Source organism: Podarcis filfolensis (genome assembly GCF_964270895.1).
Source record: "Podarcis filfolensis genome assembly, chromosome: 13".
NCBI classification, from domain to species: Eukaryota; Metazoa; Chordata; class Lepidosauria; order Squamata; family Lacertidae; genus Podarcis; species Podarcis filfolensis.
Genome location: NC_139615.1, coordinates 50,463,961 through 50,484,793, shown reverse-complemented (window position 1 = coordinate 50,484,793; position 20,833 = coordinate 50,463,961). Strand labels below are relative to the sequence as shown.

Here is a 20,833-nt window from a genome sequence, read left to right as displayed (position 1 = left end):
TGCCTGAGCAGTACCAGTTTCACAATAGACTCCTGTCTGAAAGCACCCGAAATGTTTTGCCATGTAGTCATAGCTGCATCCTGTGTTCATGTAGTTCCAAGAGAAAACCACCATGCGGTGGCTTGGGGCTTCCCTGAGCACACAGGAGAGAGTACAGTCACTGGGAAAGCAGGGTGGGGCGAAAGGAAAGGATTAGGCAAATGTTCTAGACCAGAATTAGGAATGACATCACTCTCCCCCAGACTCATGCAAATTGTTACAGTTTTTCTCATGCAAGCCCATTCAAGTGACTCAGCTCGGTATTTTCAAGTCACAGTGCTGAAAAGAAGATTGCATGTTTTGAGGAGGATTTAATTAAAACCTGCTGTTATGGGAAGAGCTGTCTTGTTGCTGTTGATGCTACTCTGCTGCTTATTCCCTCAGCTGGAAAGGAAGCAATCCGATGAGATATTCTCGATCCAAGTTTTGGAACATGTTGTGTAAAAGGCTGCACTGTTTCTGAAGCCAGTTCTTATTCCTCCCTGCCCAACCCCACAAGTCGTTTCAGCAGGGACAGGAAGCCTTAACTTCCCTCAACCTCCCAAGGTGACCATTGAGAGAGGTATTTGAGATCAGTGACAGCACACCCTAGAGACATATTCTGCTCAATAATTGCTTCTGTTGTGACAGTTTGTTCTCTGGTCCCAATACATACACTTTGTATTAGTTATGAAAGACACGACATTTCCTTTTTAAAATCCACATAGGAAAGTCGCCAGTTGTGTGAATTTTAAGGGGAAATGCTATGGTGTGTAATGTCTAGTTTTGCCCTAAAGAGGCACAATTTAAAGTGACATTTGATGTATTAGTGCATAAGAAGGACTAGCAGGGGAGATTTGCACACAAGATGCTTATCATTGATGCTCTGCTACTTGGTCCAGTTGGGATTAATATTTGCGCATTTATACACAAATAAGTTGGTTATTATTGCTTATTTTAGGCAAGCTTTTTCAAAATCTGTAGCACACAACGGTGTACAAATTTAATAAATAAAACAGTACTATATTTTGTTATAGGGTCCAGCCGGGGAGGCCGGTCTGCAAGGACCAATGGGGCCAAAGGTAATCAATGCAGCACACAATCAAAAAACTAGAGCGTTTGTGTACTTGTTATAGCAAGAATTCAGTTTGCCATGTTAGCAGTACTCCCAACTAATTTGTGATTTCATTATTTGATCAGCTACAATATTCCCCTTATTTTCAATCTTCAGATGAACAGCATTTGTGCTTATGTAGTGAAAATGGCACCACCCAAGCTTGTGCTGATACCACAGGGAGGTATCAGCTGGGCTGGGGAAATCCAAGGTACCCACCCACAAGTACTGGTACTTTGTGGGGAGAGAGGAAAGGTGTGTGTGTGAAAAGCCCAAAACAGAAGGAGGAAACTGTCCTTTTGATCATTTGGCCTTGCTGGCAGCATGTGGTGGAAGGAGCAAGATGCTAAAGGTATAACCAGGTGGAAGGTGGGAGACTGAAGCAGAAAGGGCTGTGGAAGATGAGGGAGAGAAAAGGGGAAGAAAGGAGAGGAAAGCTGGAGGAAGACTGGGAGGAGTTTAGGCATCAGCATGTCCCTTTTAAAATCCACACAGGAAGGTCGCCAGTTGTCCTATCTTTCCTACAGACAAACAGCAAATCTGTATATTTTGATTATAGCATAACCTCTTGTTATGACTATGTTTATGTCAAATGCCAGTGGAGTTAATAATGATTATGTTTTCAAGACTAATCTCTTAGACCAAAGGTTTCCTTAGAACTAGTCTTTATGCACAAAAAACTTTACTTGTCTGATATCTTCATGCATCCTTTCTTTCTATAGAAGGGAAATGTCAGTAAAATCAATGTATTTCTGAGATTTTGCTAATAACTGCAAATGCACTGTGGTGCCACAAATAATTTTTCGGCTAAAGTAGGAAAGATCATGGATTAATTATACCTTTCAAAGTATACAAGGAAGCTTCTTGTTTAAAAAAATATTTTAGTTCTCCATTTTAAAAATGACTATTTTGTTTTTGTTTTAGGGAGAAAAAGGTGACAATGGACTACCAGGTACACCTGGCTTAAAGGTGAGACATTAACTAAACATGATTTATAAACTGACTTCATAGAAATAAAGGCAAATACTTTGTATCTAACACAAATTAAAGATTTAGCTGAAGTGACCACATACTTTAGAATTTCCAAGTATTCCAGTATAGAGCTTGCTCTTGTGTTTTAATGTCAGGCATGCTGATCTACCCTTCTGTCTGAAGATGTATATATTTTGGCAGGGAGCGGGTGGCGCTGTGGTCTAAACCACTGAGCCTCTTGGGCTTGCCAATCAAAAGGTTGGGGGTTCAAATCCCTGCAATGGGGTGAGCTCTGTCCCATCTTCTGCCAACCTAGCAGTTCGAAAGCACCCCAGTGCAAGTAGATAAATAGGTACCACTGTGGCAGGAAGGTAAACAGCTTTTCCGTGCACTCTGGCTTCTGTCATGGTGTCCCGTTGCACCGGAAGCAGTTTAGTCCTGCTGGTCACATGACCCGGAAAGCTGTCTGTGGACAAATACCAGCTCCCTCGACCTGAAGCAAGATGAGCGCCACACCCCACAGTCGCCTTTGACTGGACTTAACCATCCAGGGGTCCTTTACCTTTACCTATGTATTTTGGCATGTGAGAAATGCCAAGAAAATGTCTTGCTTTCTCCCTGGTAAATACACCCGGAAGCTAATCCATAGTCCCATTTCCAGATTTGTGCATTGGACTGAAGCAAAGACATTCTTTTCTCACATTATAAAATATGCATCTTCATGTACAACATACATTTAGGTGCATGTATGGAATTGCAATGAGATGAGGCAAAGTAAAGTAAGTAGACCAGAAATTTTTAATTTTTTGAGTCCATGGCTTCCTTGACCAACTACATTCTTTCTGTGGCACCCCTATGGGGCTCAGGAGCCCAGTTATGTCACCCCTTGCTTGCAGAGCTTGCAGCCTCTCACCCTTTTTCCAATCCCCCCCCCCTTATGGAGTGTTCCCTCAGCCTCCTCTCCTCTCTCCTTGGGAGTCCTCTGGGCAGCCACAACTGCCACCCCTGGTCTCTGAGCTGCTCCCCCCTGCCCCAAAGAGAGGTGCCTCATCACACAGGGGCCTGGGAAGCACCCCCTGACCAACCCTAGAGGCACCATTCCTCTGGGGGGCTTGTAGCCAAGGTTGCTGCAACAAAGAGCTGTGCAAGCCTTTGGGAGGCAGAGATGCAAGAGGGCATCAGAGGAGGGAGGGGAGGAAAGAAGGACGAAGGCCAGTGTTGCTTGCGGCACCCCACATCATCATTCAAGGCACCCCAGGGTGCCACAGCACACTGGTTGAAAACCACTGAAGTAGACTAATTTTGGCCGAAGAAGCAATGAAGAAGTCCCAAAGGTGCCTGGCTAGTTTCTGACTAGATGGGTTGCCACACCAAGATAGCAGCAGAAGAGGCTGTTCTGCCCCATAGGCATGGAGCCATCCATTGCTCATTGGCTGTAGGGATATCATGTGGTCCAATGAGATGTTGGCTCCATGTCTTCCCCTTTCTCCTGACAATGGCTGGCAGTTGGGGGGGGGTGTATCCTGGCCCTGTAGGGAGTCCTGAGGGTGGCTGGACTTATCAGGGCCGTAGCTGCTACTCAGGGAGCATTTCTCTCCTGGCCTTGGCTTTTAGTACTTTAAAAATATTGATGATGATGATGATATTCAACTCCCATGGCACCACTACCTTTTTTAGTGGTATACACAGGCATGGGGCCAGGCAAGTCTCTACGTTTCCTCTCTATACATGTAATACCATCGAGCCCACTGGATTTCCTTGGGGAAGAAGTGAACTATATTTTTTCGGTTCCTAGAAGTATTCTCAACTGATTTACTGGAGCCATGCCAGTATAAACATGAAAATGGTGCCACAGTGAATCACTTAATTATTGAAAGGTTCTATCATGAAACAGTTTTTGCTTACTGTAATTTAGAAAACAACAGAATGTGGAGACTTGCTCCATGAATTCCATCTGTTGAACATATTTTGAATCTGTGAAAAGCAATACCAGTCAACCTTTAAAAGCATTTTGCCTAGAATGTTGTCAACATAATCATGAATCAGTCTGGTATCGGCCAAGGAAAGCAGCTTTGAAAACTGCGGTTGCCCAGCTATTTGTGTTACTAATAATAATAATATTAAATTATTTATAGCCCGCCCTTCTGGCTGGGCTTCCCCAGCCACTCTGGGCAGCTTCCAACAAAATATTAAAATACAATAGTGCATCAAACATTAAAAGCTTCCCTAAACAGGGCTGCCTTCAGATGTCTTCTAAAAGTCTGGTAGTTGTTTTTCTCTTTGACATCTGGTGGGAGGACGTTCCACAGGGCAGGTGCCACTACCGAGAAGGCCCTCTGCCTGGTTCCCTGTAACTTGGCTTCTCGCAGCGAGGGAACCACCAGAAGGCCCTCGGTGCTGGACCTAAGTGTCCGGGTGGAACGATGGGGGGTAGAGACGCTCCTTCAAGTATACTGGACCGAGGCTGTTGAAGGCTTTAAAGGTCAGCACCAAGACTTTGAATTGTGCCCAGAAACATACTGTGAGCCAATGTAGGTCTTTCAAGACCGGTGTTATATGGTCTCAACAGCCACTCCCAGTCACCAGTCTACCTGCTGCATTCTGGATTAGTTGTAGTTTCTGGGTCACCTTCAAAGGTAGCCCCACGTAGAGTGCATTGCAGTAGTCCAAGCGGGAGATAACCAGAGCATGCACCACTCTGGCGAGACAGTCGCAGGCAGATAGGTCTCAGCCTATGTACCAGATGGAGCTGGTAAGCAGCTGCCCTGGACACCGAATTGACCTGTGCCTCGATGGACAGCTGTGAGTCCAAAATGACTCCCAGGCTGCACACCTGGTCCTTCAGGGGCACAGTTACCTCATTCAGGACCAGGGAGTCTTCCGCACCTGCCTGCCTCCTGTCCTCCCAAAACAGTACTTCTGTTCTGTCAGGATTCAACCTCAATCTGTTAGCCGCCATCCATCCTCCAAACAGAAGATGGAATACACCAGAACTGAGCAAATGGAATACACCAGAACTGAGCAATTCTCGGCCCAGTTGCAGAGGGTTGGCAGCCCAGTTTCTACTGGGAAAATCTCTATAAATCTTCTTCAGAAACACAGGAGCAAATTTTGGTGAAGCCATTTGCAGGCCTGCCTCCCACCTCTACCATGGCACCACTGCTAGTCCCACTGGGGCTTTGCCCATGCCACCCCCACAGTGCTGTTGTCCTCACCATTGCCACTGTGCCCTTGTCATGGCGGCAGTTGCAGTGTTGGAGCCGGAGGCAACATGGACATAATGGTCAGGGGGAGGGAGAGGGGCCAGGATTTGTGAAGAAGTGGCATCATGCTGGTGGCATCTGGGCATTTTGCCTACAGTGGCAAAACATCTCAGGCCATCCCTGGGTTGTCCTCATAAGTGATACTATGGGACTCCAGCTTTGGGATGCTTCCATCTTCAAACTAAAGGATACGACCTGTAGGAAACAGCTGAAATAGAGACTTCATGAATGACATTGGCCTTGCATGGGCAATAACAGATTGTTATTTCATGCTATGTTTGCTGAAGGCTCAGACTACTTATATTTGTAGTTTAGCACACTATTATTTGTCTTGCTTTGGTTGTTTGCTATTTGTTCAATGTCCCATCTGGGGTGAATTTGACAGAGACGCGGGTGGCGCTGTAGTCTAAACCACTGAGCCTCTTCAGCTTGCCAGTCGGAAGGTCGGCAGTTTGAATTCCCATGACGGGGTGAGCTCCTGTCGCTCCATCCCAGCTTCTGCCAATCTAGCAGTTCAAAAGCACACCAGTGCAAGTAGATAAATAGGTACTGCTGCGGCGGGAAGGTAAATGGCATTTCTGTGCACTCTGGCACTCATCATAGTGTCCCGTTGCACCAGAAGTGGTTAAGTCATGCTGGCCACATGACTCGGAAAGCTGTCTGTGAACAAATGCCGGCTCCCTCGGCCTGAAAGCGAGATGAGCGCCACACCCCATAGTTGCCTTTGATGGGACTTAACCTTCTGGGGGGTCCTTTACCTTTTTACCTCAATGAATCTTTTGAAAACCATACTATGTATAATCAGTAGACAGACCATGGCCGCTGAGATGCCAGGACTCTTTCTGGGGGGCCTCTTTGAGATGAGTGCCCCCTTCATGTCTGTCTGGCTTTGTTACTTGGAGTGCCCCGCCCTGTGTTATTTTCTCTTTCCCTGTGATCTTTACATTTGTAGCAAGCCTTTGGGGGCATTGGAATGAATTCTCTGGATCGTGGCCTCAGTTAAAAGCAGCTGATGAATCTGTGAAGTGAATGTGGGGTATTTTTGTCTTCCATTAGGGAGAGCAAGGCCCAGAAGGCAGGCCGGGGTTTCCTGGTGTTGCTGGAAGACCTGGAGACACGGTGAGTAGGCTATGGACTTCCTTCTCTATTCATCGCTTGAAATTGCAGCCTGAGATGTGCAGAGGCTTCGTTTCAGGTTTAGGTGCGGGAGCCGGACAAATAAATTTCAATAGGCAGCAAACAACAGTGAAGGCAAGATCCCAAGACCCACTGATGGGTGTTTATTTAGATTAAATTGCATATTTATATGCTCCCACATTCTACCAGCCCTTCTTAAAGGTCAAAGCACATGGTACACTGTAACCGCTTTGTAGTTTTGTATTTTTCAAGTGTTTGCAGTTATTGTGTTTTTTGTTTTATGTCTCATAATGACAACAATGTGAACCCGTGCGTAGCAGGTACCTGCTTTTTCCTCAGAGAAGGAGATTTGTGCCCTTGGCCAGAATGACTAGGCCTCCTTAGCTGTTGTCACTCAACAAGAAAAGCCAGTGAGTTGGCCTGTGATCTAGATGCCCCTGAAGCAGAGCCATTTGTGGTCTGAAACTCAGAAGGTTGGGGGGTGCCACTGAATTCTACCTGTGGGGAAATGGGATCAGTTTACCCACGAGATCACCCTACCCCACATGTGCCCACTCAACTGCTTCTGTCAACAGAACTGGTGTCACATAATACCTGTTTTGCATTTGTAAGTCCTTGATAGTTTAATGTGGTGACGTCTGCCCTTTTGAACTCCCTGCCTCTTGATATCAAGCAGGTGTCTTCACCGTACCCTTTTCGACACCTGCTAAAAACATTCCTGTTTAGACAGGCCTATCTAGCTGCTTAGAAAGTTGTAGTAATTTTAATCTGTTTTAGTATTTTAAGTTTTGTACGCTTTAAAGTAGGGTTGTGCATTTTTCTAGATTTTACTGCTTTGTCTTTTGTAAACCGCTTTGAGTTTTGTTTTGTTTTTAAATCAAGCGGTATATAAATTTTATTAAATAAATAAAAGCAATTCTGACCTTTCGTCTATTGTTTTGTCCATTGTTTCTCTCATGGATAGCTGTGTTTCAATATATACAATCTATATTATTGGCGACAGTGTTACCATCTTCCTTTCATGCAATTAATGCTGGCTTTTAAATTAAATGCAGGGCTCAAAAGGAGATAAGGGTGACCCAGGACCCAAGGTAAGAAGTGGCATTTATTTTAATTTAATTCAATATCCACTTGGACCTCAGTGATGCATGCAACATCCTTTTACAAGGGCTGAAGCTTTCTACATGCAGGTCCCCCTATCCACCCGCTTGTTATCTGCAGATACACTTCTCCAAACGCAAATAATTTTGCCCAAACCTTCATAAAAATTATTATTAATAATAATAATACCCTGCCCATCTGGCTGGGTTTCCCCAGCCCACTCTGGGCAGCTTCCAGCACATATGTGTGGGTGATTCAGATATCCAGACAGCTGGAGTTTGCCCACTTCCTTCTTCGTTTGTGCTTTGCTAGTTGGCTGCAGCTATTTTTCAGGCAAAAACCATGCAAGGGGGATGGGGGAAAGAGATGGGCCAATCAGGGAGAAGGAGAGATCAGACACACCAATTTTGCTTTGTCTTTCTTCTGTTGGTTGGTTCTGTGCAGTTTAAGAAGAAAACATGGTGGGAGAAAGAGAATGGATTAGAAATGTTCCCATAGGAAATAATGGAAATCATCAGCTTGTTATGCGAACGCTCACCTGACAAACAATTTTCTGAGAATGCATTGAGTTCGGAAAACGGAACCTGTGTGTATAAAAAACAGAAGATTAACATTGTTTGGTTTTGACTCATTACCTAAGGTCATTCCCTATGCTCCTAACCACCATATTCTGTTGCAATAGGGTGAACCAGGACAAGATGGTGCCAGTGTTGTGGGGCCACCTGGGCCACCTGGACCACCTGGTCCCATCATAGCCATTCCTAGGGTAGGTATCTTATTGCTATTCTGCTGCACCATTATAACCGCCTTTTGTGCATTTGCGTAGTGCTGCTGCTAATGCCTGCCACTTGTGGAAGTTTGGAGGTGAGGCCTTCACAAAAATCTTGAAATCATTCCAGAAATCCTGATGTTCTTTGCCACATCTGTTCCATACCAGGCAGTGGAGTACATTGATAGGTAAAAAGAGAGAGGGAGCGGAATGTGAGAGCCTAGGCTCTGCTTCACTGTTAGCACAGCTAGACCTCGTAGCAGGAGCGAACCGTGCTGTTTGACCGCCTGAGGCAAAGCAGAAAGATGCCACATTGCACGCACCCCCCTGCTGTCCCCACGAAACCCCATGGGTCCCATGGCTGCAGCTTCCAGGTCAGCCAGATCTTGAGAGCAAGATTGCGTAAGACCTTCAGAGATGGCCCGGCCCTGCTCCAACAGTGGGTCGCCAGATGTTGTTGTTGGACTACAGCTCCCATTATGCTCAGCCATCATGGCCAGCCCAGCAGAAGTTGGGGAGGCTGCCTTACTGGCTTGACTCAAAAAGATTCGGTTTACTTGTGAGTGAGCTAAAGAACAAGACTTATGTCGCACAACAGAGGAAGCAAAAGTGGTGTCCTTTTCTTTTGCTTACCCTAATTGTTTGTGAGGTTTAAGGACTCTGCGTATATATGCAGATGCCTTACATCACACCAGACTCCTTTTATACACCATCACCATAGGCACATACCTCTATTTGGACTTTCAGTAGCCCTGCCAATAACAAAAGCACCTTTCCAAAAAGCACAATCTCTCCCAGTTAGTTGCTGCTCAGTTGTCATTGACCAGCCAGGCTTTCTAGTTAATATCTGTGAGGGAAGGAAATATTTTAAATGTAAAAAAACAGCAGCTCCAAACTCTAAGGGGCAGCCCTCAGACCACCTCATAATCCTCTAAGTAAACAAAACCCCATCCCCAAATTAGAAACAAGAACCCTGTTTTTTAACTACCTTCTGTTCTGCTACATAATCTAAAATACAGAACAAACTACTTCTTCAAGCTTTCCTGCCCAAGCATTCTGGAAAGCATGTTTGTTACCAATATATGCAGAAATAAAGATGTCTAACATTTGACTGAACTATGTTTCAATTCTCCAATGAGCCCATGTGAGCTAGTTTGAAACCTGAAAGTTTTTTGAAATTACCCATGGGAATTTGTTCTTATATGAAAAGCAAATTACTTCAACATCTAGAGATGAAGTCAGATATTGAGAGTTTGTATTCCATTGAGGCATAGAAGTAGAGGGAAGCCAAGCAGTAACATAAGATAATATGGTTTTATTGGTATGTTTTATTATTTTATAAGTAAGACACCTAGAGAAATTACTTTGAGACATCTCATAAATATTATAAATAATACAAAGCCAAATCTCTTGACTTCACCAGTGACTGTTATGCTCGATGCAGAGAATGTGGCGTGTTGCCTTGGCAGCAAATACTGTATAAGCAAAACCATGTAGCTTTTTCATTGCCGTAATGGAGTTCAAGTGGGCCTTTCTCTGATGAAATTAACCAATATTGATGGAAAATTACCTTGCCATATTGCATGTTCCAGTCCCTCATCTCACACACAGATTTCCCTATTACTGTGGTTAATGCTAATGAAGCAGGTTTCAAAACACAAATGAACAGCAAAGCGTATTTGGTAAATCCTGTAGATGTTTGCACCAGAAAGGGAAGTGGGTAGAGGAAGGAACTTATGAACAATGGTTAAAGAGCTTAGGAGCATTCTTTCTGCACCAACCCATGATGTTACTTCACTATTCAAGCAGTGGTGTCCAAACTTTTGTCAAAGAGGGCCAGATTTGATGAAGTGAAGGAGATGTGTGGGTGAAAAAAGCACAATGAACACACCAGACAGCCTCGGTCAAATGTGTCTCCCTGGTAGGTGCTTATTGTGTATTTTTAAATGCACCTTTGCTCCTTCCATTTTGGTAGTTGCTCACAGCAGAGGCATGTAGTGGATAGCAGTAAGCAATCTTTACTCTTGTGATGGATCAGAGTTCTAATGGCCAATCCCCCCTTTTTTAATGAGGGATCCCCATAAGGGATTATGACAGGCTGCCAGCACACAGGAGGTTTTTGGGGGTTTTGCCACACCCATGTCTGTCCAGCTGCTTGGGGAGTTTCTTCAGCCCAGCTCTAGTAAAAAAAGAGAGTGACATCATATTATAAGGGTTTAGCAATATAAGCAGAAGCAGCAGGCCTTGCAGTGGCTTCCTCTGTCTGACTGACTAGTGCAAATCTCCAAAGTCCCCCCCTTCCTTATTCTCCTGTGTCTGACACTTCTTGCTGGAGTGCAAGAAAATAAATAATGCTTGAAAGAGAGGGGTAGAAAAACAGTGTATGCTTTGGATGACCTGCTTACCTTTCTCCATCTTAGATAAAATTAGTAGAACATTTCATTTTTCTCCAATATTTCTAGAAATTAGTGGATGTTCTATTAATGTTTGGCATGTTGCCTGCTTCTCTCTCTCTCTCTCTCTTTCAGTCACTAAATGCTTCAGATGAAAGTTTTAACATTACGAGAATCCAAGGACTTGTTGGGCCTCCAGTGAGTATGTTCTATTCTGTTGTGCTAGATAAAACCATGCCTTGGTTTAAGTAAACTCCTAAAGCATTTTTCTCTGATTCTCACATAGAAATATGCTTCTTCTACTAACCTCTTTGGACTTCACTGTGTTATATGACAACAGCCCTGAGTACAGATCTTGATCCATCCAATATAACAGAATATAATTATAGTAATCTCCAGTGTGTTTCTAGCTGAACATGTAGAATATAATACTATATGATGATGATGACGATGAAGATGATGATTGGGGATGGTTTAATCTCTATAATCAACTGCAAGAACAAAACATTAACCTGGAATAGGAAAACTGTTCCCAATTTGGGGCTGTTGCAAGGAACTGAGCTGGTGTGCTTGCAACAGATAGCACCCCTGCTTGCTCTCACCCTGCTTTTGAGGAATCCGTCAGAGCGCTGCAAAAACATCGGCAGGCTGGATGTTCATTGCATCCATCTCTCCCACGGGGAAGGGATTGGGACTCACATCTCAGTTTCCGCTGCTCCCCACCCCGTGATTTTATTCAGGTGAGAGGCATAAACGATGTGATAAGCATCCTTTTTCCAAAGGGGATGTTAGGATGTTAGGTCCCACTCCTATGTAAGAGATGGATGCTCTGATTTTCAGTGCTGATTTACTTGCTACCACCTCTTTTACTGACCTGGCAAAGTTTGTTGAGCATGGGAATGGGGAGGCGGTAGCAGATGCATGGCGTGCTTCACATGCACTTGTGCACAAAACATCACTCTTTTTAGCAAGTTTATAAAACAGGAGTGGGCACATGGGCCTGATCTGGACTACCAAACCTTCTCCAGCAGCTTACCAAGCCTTGACCTGATGGGTGGTTTTCATCACCATCCTGGCACTGGACAGGACAGTGGAGATTAAAAACACCTTGTCCCACTCAGGGAGGTGGCGATCTCCCCAGATCAGCTGAGTGCATGTCTATGTATATGTTTGCACAGTAGTAAAGCGATAGTTCTGGAGAGGAAAACCAACTTCCCTTTTTGGATAATGCATGCAGGAGTTAAAGGAAGCATCATCTTAAAGAGAGACATTTGGTTTTGTGTATGAGGGAAGACAAAATGTCACTTCAAAGGTGTTGCCGTCCACCTGGAGTTTATGGGATGGACTTAGCTGAACTTCGGTCCCACTGGAATCAATGGGAAATGTTATGTACTGAAGTTCTCACCCTGGACCAGCAGGGGGATACTGTAGATAGTTCAGGTCCACATATGCAAATAAGGGATCGAAAGTGACGTTCAGTGATTGGATAGTTACAGAAAATGGTTACTGTTGCATTCTAGTGGAGCTGCATATAAGCAGGCTGGCTGAACCCTTCAGTTCAGTTCTGTTCTGGCCTGTGAATAAACAAGAGCCGTTTGAAGAATCGCTGTGTCGTCTGATATGTTCACCCACAACTTAACAGGAAAAGTTAAAACAAAAAAAAATTTTTTCCTTCCAGTAGCACCTTAAAGACCAACTAAGTTAGTTCTTGGTATGAGCTTTCGTGTGCATGCACACTTCTTCACACGAAAGCTCATACCAAGAACTAACTTAGTTGGTCTTTAAGGTGCTACTGGAAGGAAAAAAATTTTTTTGTTTTGACTATGGCAGACCAACACGGCTACCTATCTGTAACAGGAAAAGTTAGTCATTCCTCAAGCTAAGTCCTACTGATTTCACTGGCAATGACATGCAACCAACTTCAGAGTACAAATAACTTGTATATCACTACTTAGAAGTAACTCTCACTGATTTAAATGAGGCTTTCTCCCCAGGTAAGGGTGTAATAGTACTGAAGCCTCAGTCTGGATCTAACCATATATATTTACAAGTATTAAAGAATTTACTTTGTATCTGCTCTCTAATTGGAATCACTTTTTAAAATCAGGAAAAGGATTTTGATTTATTTTACACATCAACTAAGCATTGCAGGCCTGTATGATATGTTTCTGTCATATGGAGAAGTATTTCCACACAACTTACAGTTCCCACAAATCAAAACAATGATTGCAAACTTGCTGGTTCTGATGCAGTTTCCTGCTGAGCAAGATGAATAGCAAAATGTAAAATATCGCAAAGTCTTTTTAGCAACTATAGTAACACCTGCAAACCAACAAATTAAATCTGCCATGTTTCCGAAAGGATGTGTGTCTCTGTAGACCAGGAATATTTTTCAAGTAATTAACAGTGACTGTTTGCTTCTGAAACTTAAGCCTTGGATTCTGCTACTCAGACAGCTGTATTTAGAAAGTTGTCCAATGTTTTAAATGCAGTTCAAAATGAAATGGCATTCACAAACAGCAGGGATCCTAATCACAGTGAAACATCTTCACCTGCTTTGTCATTGCATTTTACAGGGTCCAGACGGTAAGCCTGGCCTGCCAGGATTTCCTGTAAGTACCATATACCCAGTTTCTGAAATAGTAAACATGTGATGTAATTGCTATTAATGTTTTAGCACTTGTCAGGGTGCACAAAGCATATAATGCCCAACGAACTCTCTAAGGTCCTAATAATAAAATGAGAAAATAACATAAATCTGAGTAAAACCAGACATTATACTGCAGGATTCCAGTGGCGGCTTTGAGAATAAGTTTCAGTTCGCATGCATGGGATTGAAGGAAAATGTGATGAAAATGTTCTACAGATGGTATATCACACCGGTCAAGCTAGCCAAAATGTATAAAACGGATAATAAGTGTTGGAAATGCAAAGAAAGGGAGGGAACATTTTATCACATGTGGTGGGAATGCAAGAAGGTTAAGAACTTCTGGGAAGGGATATATAATGAACTAAAAAAAATGTTAAAGTATACTTTTGTCAAGAAACCAGAAGCCTTTCTTTTAGGTATCACAGGAAAAGAGATAAGAAGGAAAGACTTTAAGTTATTCCAGTATGCGGTTGTGGCAGCAAGAATTTTACTAGCCCAGATGTGGAAACAGGAAGAAACACCGACAATTCAAGAGTGGAGATCGAAATTAACAGATTATGTGGAGTTAGATAAACTGACTGGAAAAATAAGATATCTTAAAAATCAAAAGTTCATCGAACATTGGGGAAAGTTTGTAGATTATCTGAAAAACTTATGTGATTCACAAACAACGCTAGTGGGGTTTCAAGAAGCACTGTAAAGGCTAAGATGTACTGTTTGGAAAATAGATATTGGTAAAGGTGAAAGTTAAAAGGCAATGCAAAAAAGGAAATGCGTTATAGTTAAGAGTATATATGGATGATTACCAGAAAAATCGAAGGAAGTCTAAAAAGTATAATCTGTGAAAATTTGGTTAGAAATATATGCTCTTTGTTGTAAACTAATAAAAAGTATATTGAAAAAAAAAAAGAGAATAAGTTTCAGTTCTGACCAAGTGATACTGCTTTGATTCTTCCATATGACGACTTCAGCAAGTTCCAGTCAGATGGTTTTTGTATTGCTTGCAGTCATCAGATAAGAGCATTTCACATAAATCATAGGGGAAATGAAATAGGATGGTGTCTATTGCCATCATGCTCCTTTTGTAACGTTTCCAGAGGCTCAGATTAAGTGTTGAGCTCTCTTCAGGCCTTCTGCTCCATAGATGTAGCAAACGTGGCTGAGGGATGGGGACCATGTTGCAATCCCCAGGCCCCAACATGGACACACCTGCTGGCCACAGGTGGATGAGCACTTGTCAACCATGTGAAGAAGGCCTCCCCGCATGAAGGTGCACAGACAAGTGGAAACCTTGGCCAAGCAGGTCTACCACTCACACAGATGAGACCTCCTTGTGTATGGCTATGCACGCACAGCCCTCCTTCACTTACTGAAGGTATCCCCGGCTGCTGGCATGGCCAGTGGGTATGTTGGCTCCAGCAGGACATGTGTTTGCTGCTAGGAGAAGGCCTGATCCAACAAGGCGGGACTAGGCTAGTCCCCTAAATGTTCCCCTGGTGCCTCCTTCCCAAAACCTGGGAATCTTCTGCCTGACTTATGGAGGGAGTCAATATGCTCACACGTGCAATTTCAGGGTGTGATGTCCTCACAAGCCGACACCTCTGGGCCTACCTGTTTCCGTTAACCTATTTGGTCTTTATGTAGGCTGATTCATAATTTGTGTGGGAGTTGTGCAGCTGTTCCCACATCACTTTTGAATGAGTGGATCACATGCCCTGGAGGCAGGGAACACTGATGTAAAAAGCTCATGCTGCCCCCTCTACATGATCACATCCCTCAAATAACCTCAAAGCAGAGTAGAATTTCCCCACTCTTGGTAGTCCCAAACACACAGTGCATAAAATCAGGAATGGAAGCAGAGAGATATAGGCAAGCCCCACTCGAAACCTCTCAGACTTTGCTCCTCAGACTTTTCTGAATGCACTGGGAATCAGGATTCCGAATCACAGGGAGAGTTTCTGGGTATGCTCATTCACACACATTTAAACCCATTTCAGGCTTCCATGCTAATTGCAGACAGGTATGAAGAGCAGCCCACACCCCTGGGGATGCTGGGGCCAGGGCTGGAGCGAATACCTGGAGCCTTCCCCTGATTTTATGTATCGTGTTCAGTGGGATGCCTGACCACAGCTAGAGCTACCTGTAAAAAGGACACTGGTAGAGGAGGGAAAGGGGCTGATGGGCAGTGATGAGGGCAGGGGCAACAACTTGCTCCCACCTTCCCCATTCTTCACTTTAAATAACCCCTCTCCCATGGACATCCACAGGAATTTTCTAGGGGAAGGGCAAAGTAAACACTACAAACATACCTACTATTTCTGGTAGACCTTGTGAATGATGATGACACCTGGGTAGATGTAGCCTCTAAGAAACCTGCATTCCAGGTCTACCCCTCCCATGGATCTCATTGGATAGGCTGGCTGGCTGTCCCTCTGTGGGTGGACACAGCATCCAGACAGCACCGTTCCACCCACTGCTGAAGCCCTCAGTTCCTTCTCTGGCTCCCTTCACCTCTCCCAGTCCCAGCAGATGCCCATGTCCCCTCCCCAGCCATGACCATGGCTCCGTAGAAATTTGTCAGCAGACCCAGTTTTGCATACAGGTCTGCTGCTGTCCTAAAAACAATCAGATGTTAATCATATTTGGCAACATGCAGAAGTTACCTAATCATAATAAGCCTGTTTATAGAAAGCCTACTTTGTTTTTTTCTAGGGCCCCAGGGGACCAAAAGGAGACATTGGACTTCCTGGTTCACCAGGAGAGAAAGGAAAGCAGGTAAAAAGGAAAGCAGGCAGTAGACCAGTTTAGAAATGTGAGGTGGTTACCGGCATATTTTGGAACTGTTAGGGATGATTTCCTCTTGTATATTCAAAGATGAGCTCAAGACATCTTGGCAACCAGAGACCTCAAGAATTTGGTTTGCATGGTTTGTCATATTTCCTTTAAATGTGGTAGAGATGAAGCTTCCCTTTACAAAATGGTAATCCAATAAGCAATTTCTTCTGAGAAGTTGAAAAAAGGTGGAACCACACAATTGTAATTCGGGGCTATGTTCAAATTTAGGTGCCCATGGATCTAGTAGTACATTCCAGGATCCAAGGATAACAATGGGGCATTGTGAATTGTTCCCTTGTTAGTTTTCAACTTTTCCAGATCTGGGACCCATATCTGTGGATTGATCCCTGTACATCAAACCATTGGTTTATTTCTCACTCGGAAGAGGCTCTTTGAAGTCAGATTCATGTCAGCTCTTGGTATAAGTCAACAAAGCAGCAAATTCATCTGATAGATTTATATACGCCAGATAAATGTAAACATCAAACCTTGGAGGAAAAATGAAATATCATGGCAATGAATAATGTGGTTTTTCTAGGGTGAAAAGGGTGAGCCAGGAGCCATCTTTGCTTCAACTGAATCACTAACAGAAGTGATAAGAAGACCAGGAGAGAAGGTAACTTTGTTGGGGTTTCTTTGCATTCTTCTGCTCTCTGTGTCCCATAGAAGAGAATGTGTGCTCTTTAAGGAACTGCCCTGAGACCTGTGGGTATAGGGTGGTATATATAATAATAATAATAATAATAATAATAATAATAATAATAATAATAGAACCCTTTTTCTCATAGGGTGAACCTGGAGTAACAGGACCAGTTGGACCAATGGTAAGCTTATTAATTTTTAAAAATCAGTTCATGCACCTTTTGCTATTGGAGAGAGGGAGAAATATTTCAAAGTGACGGTAGAAAAGTGAAGAAAGGAACGAACTATGTGGAAGGAATTATAAAGGTAAAAAGCAAAGTTCTATTAGAAACCTAGATCCATTAAAAATACATTTGTACATATGTGAATTGTTCCCTTGTTAGTTTTCTGAAACCAGCCTGTTTTTGGTCAGCACTTTAGTGCAAATTTCAACTAATAAACATATTTTTCTATGCAATCTTCCCCAATATACAAATTTTGCAAAGAAATTTCCCCGTATATAGTGCATTCTTTCATCAAATGTCACACATTTATGCATCCTTTATCCTCATATGTACATTTTTGTACACACAAATTGGCTGGAGAACTGCATTCCAAAATTCTATCAGTAATAATAATTTATTATTTATACCCCTCCCATCTGGCTGGGTTTCCCCAGCCTGTCTGGGCAGCTTCCAACAAAATATTAAAATACAAGAGATGGTTATGTCTCTATTAGTGGCGCCGATTCGGCTTCAAAGTGACAAGCAACAGCCAGTCGCACTGCTGTCAACAAAAAGAACACTAGGTCATTGGCCTCAATCCCATGGTTTGTGTCCAGGGATAATGGGGCTAAGGACAGGACAGGCTTCCATTTCTGGCCCATGATGGAAGAGATGGTGTCAAAAATCTTTTCCCAGAATTTTTGGGATACATCCCCAGTCTTCACGTGAGAGCTCCCTGAAAGTAGAGTAATGCATGAGACACAGGATCCCTACGATAAGATGACTCTTCACATGCATGAGCGCAGAGTGCTCACAACAGTACACTGGTGGTGCTCTTCTTGCTGTAGTTATAACTGAAATAACCTTGTGTGGTCATGTTCGTTGTTTGCAATGTTAATGGAAATAATACAAATGGTTCTTTTTTGAAAAGGACAGATTTCAAAGGATGGTTGTGTTTCAGTTCACATATTGAGTCAGAAAGTGCAAATGTGAAAAGGCGAAAGATTTATACGATCTGAAGAGAAACCAGAGTTTACGGCATGTAATGCCTTAAGAGAGAACATTATGAAAATGATTTATAGGTGGTACATGACCCCAGTCAAGCTTGCAAAAATCTATCATACGCCCAATAATAAATGCTGGAAATGTAAGGAAACTGAAGGTACTTTCTACCACCTTTGGTGGACGTGCCCAAAGATCAAGGCCTTCTGGGAAATGATCTATAATGAAATTAAGAAGGTTCTTAAGTGTACCTTTCATAAGAAACCAGAGGCCTTTCTCCTGGGCATGGTAGGCCAACTGGTGTCAAGGAAAGATAGGACGTTCTTTATGTATGCTACAACAGCAGCAAGAGTTCTTTTAGCAAAGTATTGGAAGACACAAGAACTACCCACGCTGGAAGAGTGGCAGACGAAGGTGATAGACTATATGGGACTGGCTGAGATGACTGGCAGAATCCGCGACCAAGGAAAAGAGACGGTGGAAGAAGATTGGAAGAAATTTAAAGTTTATCTTAAGAACTGTTGTAAAATTAATGAGTGCTAAAATGTCATGGGTAATGCAAAACAGAATTGCAGTGACAAATAATTGGGTAAGAGAAAAAGGATTAAAGAAAGTGAATTATAAGTAATTGAAATTAGGGGTTGCTGGGAAAGTTTAAAACAGGGATGCAGAAAAGGGAGGTATGGGGAAGTCGTTGAAATAAGGTTTAAGAAAAAGAGGTTATGAAATTATACGTGTTTATATGTTTGTTTGTTTATGTATTGTCAGTTGTATTGTGTCTTAATATATGTTGGAAAATTAATAAAAATTTATATAAAAAAACAACAACAAAAAACAACAGAAAGTGCAAATGTGGTAGGCTGACTTTTAAAAGCAAACATATTCAAGCAACCCTACAAAAAAATGTAAGCAGCATGCCCCAGTAATTCCTATAGTGTATTTGAAGAGCTTTTCCTGGATTGCCTCTGATTCTCAACTTTTTAAAAGAAACTTTAATCATCTTTAAAATAAAGATAAAATACAAACAATATTGAACATACTAGTACAAATGTATTAATGTACATTGAACATACGAATTCATTATTAGCTACAAATGTGTGGCAGAGGCACTAAAATATGGCTTTATTTCCAATAAAGCGCACTGCACATATATAGGCATTTGTTCTGTTTTTCTTTCTAATACTTCTTTTTGTCTTTAGGGGCCACCTGGACCTTCAGGACTTAAAGGAGAACTTGGTTTCCCCGGTCGGCCAGTGTGTATATTTCTTTTTTGGGAAGAGGGGTATTTTAAAATTCTTTTTATTATGGCATAAAGCATTTATGTGTTGTTATCTGCCTTTCAGGGACGTCCTGGTCTGAATGGGAAAAAAGGCATAAAAGGTGAACGGGGTGTAACATTATATGTAAGTTCTACAGAAATGAAGTTCTTATTAACGGTTTAAGAAGATGCAGCTATACTCCTAACAAGCAAAAGGAAGATCTATACCATGCATGAATTAATTAAGAGGAAATTCCTTTTTATATAGGCACTGGCTTGGGTGGCTTTTAAAGGGGATTAGTCAAATTAGTCGAAAGGGATATAATAACCCCTTCTTGGAAGATATGGTCACCAATGTTCGGATATCCATGTTCAGAAACCTTCTGAAACCAATTGCCAGGGGTTATACAAGAGACACAATAGAGGTGAAGGGATGATTTGTTTGGAAATGCTCTCTGACATGTATGGTGAGGCCTTATCCCTAAAGGTTGAGGTTCTGCTGTGTTTTTTGTTTATTTTTGTTTAGTTTTTAGTGTGGCCTGTTTTGTAGCAATCACAAGGTTGATGGGGTGTTTCAAACACTGCCAAATTAGCAGGGTCTTTAGTTATGAGCGGGGTGGGGGTGGGGGAGGTTTATGAACTGTGTAGGAGCGTGTGGGATGCCCCGAGTAATGTGATTAAAGGTAAGGAGTGGGTTTGGTGTTGGAGAAAGGATGGACAAGCCAGTACAGGTGAGCATCAATTAGACAGCTGGCATATATCCCCTCTTTGGTCCTCCCCAACCAGAGTGTTTGTGGTTGCCTTAGCAGGCAGTTCTTGGGTGTGCTGGCTCTAAATCTTAGAGTCAGGTTGGGTTGCAATAAAATCTTCCTCATTTATTGCTTGTTAGTGGATGAGGAGACCAGTCTGTGCACAACTGAGTCTTGGGTGGGAAAGCTGGGAGGAGTTGGTCTGAGTTGTGTCCTCCTAGGTACTCACTTTAGCGCCAGAACAGAGCTGCTTTTAGCAGGTTATTCTGCTACCCAGATGAGTGGGATTCAACTGATGCTGGTAGAGACACTGGCGGAGGAAGGGGGTGTGGTGGGTGCAGTCCGCCCAGGTGTCATCCCTGAGGAGAGTGACATCGCCGCCCCACCCCCCTGGGACTCTCACCCTGCCCCTGCAGACAGCTAGCCCTGCCCCCGGGTGCACAGCTACCTCCACCTCTGGGTAGAGATGGGGGAGGAATCCGTATAATTCGCATTCAAAACCACCTGGTTCAATCCAGGTGTATCATGACCCAGATCAGATCACGAGCACATATCAGAATCTGCAGCCCTACTTTTTAATGACAACATCTAAAGGGATTCCTCACAAGATTAAGACCTACTGTGAACACTTGTATGTTCAGAAACACCACCAGACAAGAAAAAGTTAGCACTAAGATCAGGAAATGTGTTGACATGCTATATTGAAATACATCACACAGTGGTGAGG

The 20,833-nt window shown here is 43.0% G+C and overlaps 1 protein-coding gene across 2 annotated transcripts in view; it reads left to right on the top strand.

Moving 5' to 3' along the window:
* The window catches only part of COL15A1 (collagen type XV alpha 1 chain), a 126,437-nt gene that overhangs the window by 81,944 nt on the left and 23,660 nt on the right, over positions 1 to 20,833 (top strand). For both annotated transcript variants that reach the window (XM_083582447.1, XM_083582448.1), the window contains exons 18-29: positions 1,056 to 1,100; positions 2,057 to 2,101; positions 6,424 to 6,486; positions 7,560 to 7,595; positions 8,288 to 8,371; positions 10,903 to 10,965; positions 13,344 to 13,379; positions 16,130 to 16,192; positions 16,791 to 16,868; positions 17,041 to 17,076; positions 19,299 to 19,352; positions 19,443 to 19,502. In XM_083582447.1, coding sequence (XP_083438573.1) covers positions 1,056 to 1,100; positions 2,057 to 2,101; positions 6,424 to 6,486; positions 7,560 to 7,595; positions 8,288 to 8,371; positions 10,903 to 10,965; positions 13,344 to 13,379; positions 16,130 to 16,192; positions 16,791 to 16,868; positions 17,041 to 17,076; positions 19,299 to 19,352; positions 19,443 to 19,502 — 663 coding nt within the window. The remainder of the gene's footprint in view (positions 1 to 1,055; positions 1,101 to 2,056; positions 2,102 to 6,423; positions 6,487 to 7,559; positions 7,596 to 8,287; positions 8,372 to 10,902; positions 10,966 to 13,343; positions 13,380 to 16,129; positions 16,193 to 16,790; positions 16,869 to 17,040; positions 17,077 to 19,298; positions 19,353 to 19,442; positions 19,503 to 20,833) is intronic.